The sequence below is a fragment of the Myotis brandtii genome, unplaced genomic scaffold (assembly GCF_000412655.1).
Source record: "Myotis brandtii unplaced genomic scaffold, ASM41265v1 scaffold247, whole genome shotgun sequence".
In the NCBI taxonomy this organism is placed as follows: domain Eukaryota; kingdom Metazoa; phylum Chordata; class Mammalia; order Chiroptera; family Vespertilionidae; genus Myotis; species Myotis brandtii.
Window position 1 is genome coordinate 161,529 of NW_005359352.1, and position 2,923 is coordinate 164,451.

The 2,923-nt window shown below is 53.6% G+C and overlaps 1 protein-coding gene across 1 annotated transcript in view; it reads right to left on the reverse strand.

The window, feature by feature from the left end:
* The window catches only part of GREB1 (growth regulation by estrogen in breast cancer 1), a 53,552-nt gene extending 52,553 nt beyond the window's left edge, over positions 1–999 (reverse strand). Inside the window, exon 1 of the mRNA XM_014540529.1 lies at positions 829–999. Coding sequence (XP_014396015.1) covers positions 829–985 — 157 coding nt within the window. The 5' untranslated portion in view covers positions 986–999. The remainder of the gene's footprint in view (positions 1–828) is intronic.
* Positions 1,000–2,923: the final 1,924 nt, after the last annotated feature.

Here is a 2,923-nt window from a genome sequence, read left to right on the forward strand (position 1 = left end):
ACACGTGCACGAGCACACACACGCACACATTCGCACACAGGTCCACATGCACACTGACACACGTGCACACATCATGACCAGCCCCACACGGGACCTGGCACACGGCAGGCTTTCTTATCCAATTAGTTAACCGGTGGTGGTTTTAAACTACAGCCCCGTGTCCCCTCAGTCGCTCAGTGCCGTCTGCGGGTAACTCAGGTGAAGGCCATGCACGACAGAAAGAGCGTTCATTACAGGAACCGTCTCGTGCCATGTATTGCCGTGGGCTCCCTTTTGCCAGGACAACACCAGCTGTAAAAATGCAAACTCAAGACCGGAAAATGCCACCCCTTTAGTCTCTGGGTAATTCAGACCCTCGCGCTGTCCGCGGGCCTGGAGATAATGCAGTCATTCCTGGCACACGTGACGTCCTTAAAGGTTTGTTCTGGGTTTTTACGTTTCCAGGGGACTCATTCCCACCTGCTATCGCCGGAGGAACTGCCTGCACTGCTTTGCAAAGATATGGCCACGAATCACAAGGACAAAGACGGGGAAAGTAGCTGAGGGTCCAAAGCCGTGAAAATTCCTGCTCCAAACCTTTTCATGAGTCACACCGATTCGAACGCACCCTCTTCCCCTCTCCTCCCAGCCCCAATTCCATTCGCTGCAACCTTAGGCTGCAACCTCCTTCAGCCTGAGCCGAGTGAGAACGTCTGCACCACGTTCCTCTCCCAACAATTCTTTTCTGCCTGACTCCACATTCCCCACAGAGCGGAGGGGAGAGGGCGTGGGGTTCGCCGGTCAACATGCGGGGACAAACGCGGGCGCGTGGGACAGACGAGGCCGTACCTTCCAGGGCCGAGAGCTGCTGCTCGGCCTCCAGGTAGAGCTGCGAGAAGACGGGCCGGGGCACCAGGCTGCTGGAGCGCAGCGAGGCCTCGATGGAGTTGTGCAGCACCTCCTCGAACCGCGTGCTCTTCAGCTGCCCCGCATACGAGTTCCCCATCTTCCCGGGAGACGCTGGCGGCTTCTGTTCAAAACGGCATTGCAGTTTCGGTTAGAAACACTGACCGGGCCCACCAAGCCCAAAAGCACAAGGCAACCTCCCCCCACAACCCCCACCCCACCCCACCCCCTGCTCAGCAAAGAGGAGGAGCAGGTGGGTCTGGGGCCTCAGCCACAGCCAGCCCCGGGGGCAATTACAGGAAGTTATATAAGTCACAGCTCTGGCTAATTTAGCTCGGGGGCAGGCAGCCTCTGACACCTCTTAGAGGATTTGCCTGGAAATGGGGTCCCAGTCCTCCGGGGGTTCCCAGACCCCAGCTTTTCCCTGAGCTGTGACCCTGCCCCTGAGAGACCCCAGATCACTGAGGCTTTATGTTCCTGGCCTCGCAGAGGAAAGGCCCCGTGCCACTCCGTGTGATGGCGGTGAGGCGGTGATCATCGGTGACCACCGGCCCCCAGGAGGGGGATGACTCAGCCCCCCCTGGCTGCCCAGGAGGCGGCCACAGACTTCCTAGCATTGTCTTGGCCGCTAACAGGCCGATTATTCACGTTCCTCCTTTAAAATGGTTTTGGGTGTTTGGCTTATGGTTTATTACACAAGTGACGCAGGATTCTATCTGGAAATCTGGAAATCACAAAGGAGGGTGGACAGCAAGGAAAGTCACAGATATTTTCATTTCCCGAGATAAGCACTGTGATTTGTTTTTTTATTTTGGGTAGCAGCTTAGTTCAGATATAATTCACATATCATGCCATTCACCCTCTGCATGGGCACAAGTCATAGGTACATGGTGTGTTCTCAGTGCAACCATCACATCATCAATTCTATTTATTTATTCATTCATTCATTCATTCCTCACCCGAGAGTATTTTTCCATTGATTTTTAGGGAGAGTGGAAGAGAGAAGGAAAAGACAGAAACCTCGATGTGAGAGACACACATCGATTGGTTGCCTCCTGCAGCTTGAGCCCCGACCAGGGCCCGGGCCGGGGAGGAGACTGCAACCAAGGTACGTGCCCTTGACCGGAATCGAACTGGGACCCTTTGGTCCGCAGACCCGATGCTCTATCCACTGAGCTGAACCGGCCAGGGCCGCATCATCAATTTTAGGACATTTCATCGCTCCGAAAAGAAACCTCGTACCCTTTACCTGTCACTCCCAAACTCCCCGTCCCCCAGCCCTCCAGCCCTAGGCGACTATTAGTTTACCGTCTGTCTCTGTAGATTTGCCTGCTCTGGAAATCTCATATTAATGGGATGACACAGTGCTCGGCCTTCTGGGACGGGCTTCTCTCGGTCGATGTATTCGAGGCCCCCCTGCCTTGTAGCAAGCGCCAGTATGTCATTCCTATCGTGATGTGTTCTCCCCAGACTGAATTCCCTTCAGAACTTGGGGATGGGAGGGAGGTGGGCCATGATCGTTCTACACCACAAGGCTTGATGCTTTTTTAATTTGACGCAAGCATCTCACCCAATCCTCTTACAAACTGCTTGCAAACAGCATGAATGGCTGCATCAGATTCCATTGCGTGAAGGGGCAGGCATCTGCTCCCACATTTCTCGGGGAGCGTGCATACGGTTAAGTCTCCAACGGTCGGTCCTTGCCAAGAACCGCCACTGAAACCTATGTTCCTCCCTAACGTTTCCCAGGTGGGGAAATCCCGTGTCGTGAAATCTAGCTGTTGGTTCACCTGACCCTCTCTCCAATTCCTTCTGGTTGAATTGCCTGTACTTTTTGCAAACTTCTTAAAATAATGACTTTATCACCGTCTTTGTTTTCCATCTTCCTTCTTTAATAATGAAGCCGTTTACAGCTATTCATCTCCCCTGGGTAACGCGTTTTGCTAGGGCACGGAGGTTTAGTGCGGAGCCTCCTTTTCCTTTCTTCTCAGACACTTTATGATCTCCGTTCCGATTCCCTCTTTGATCTGATCATGAT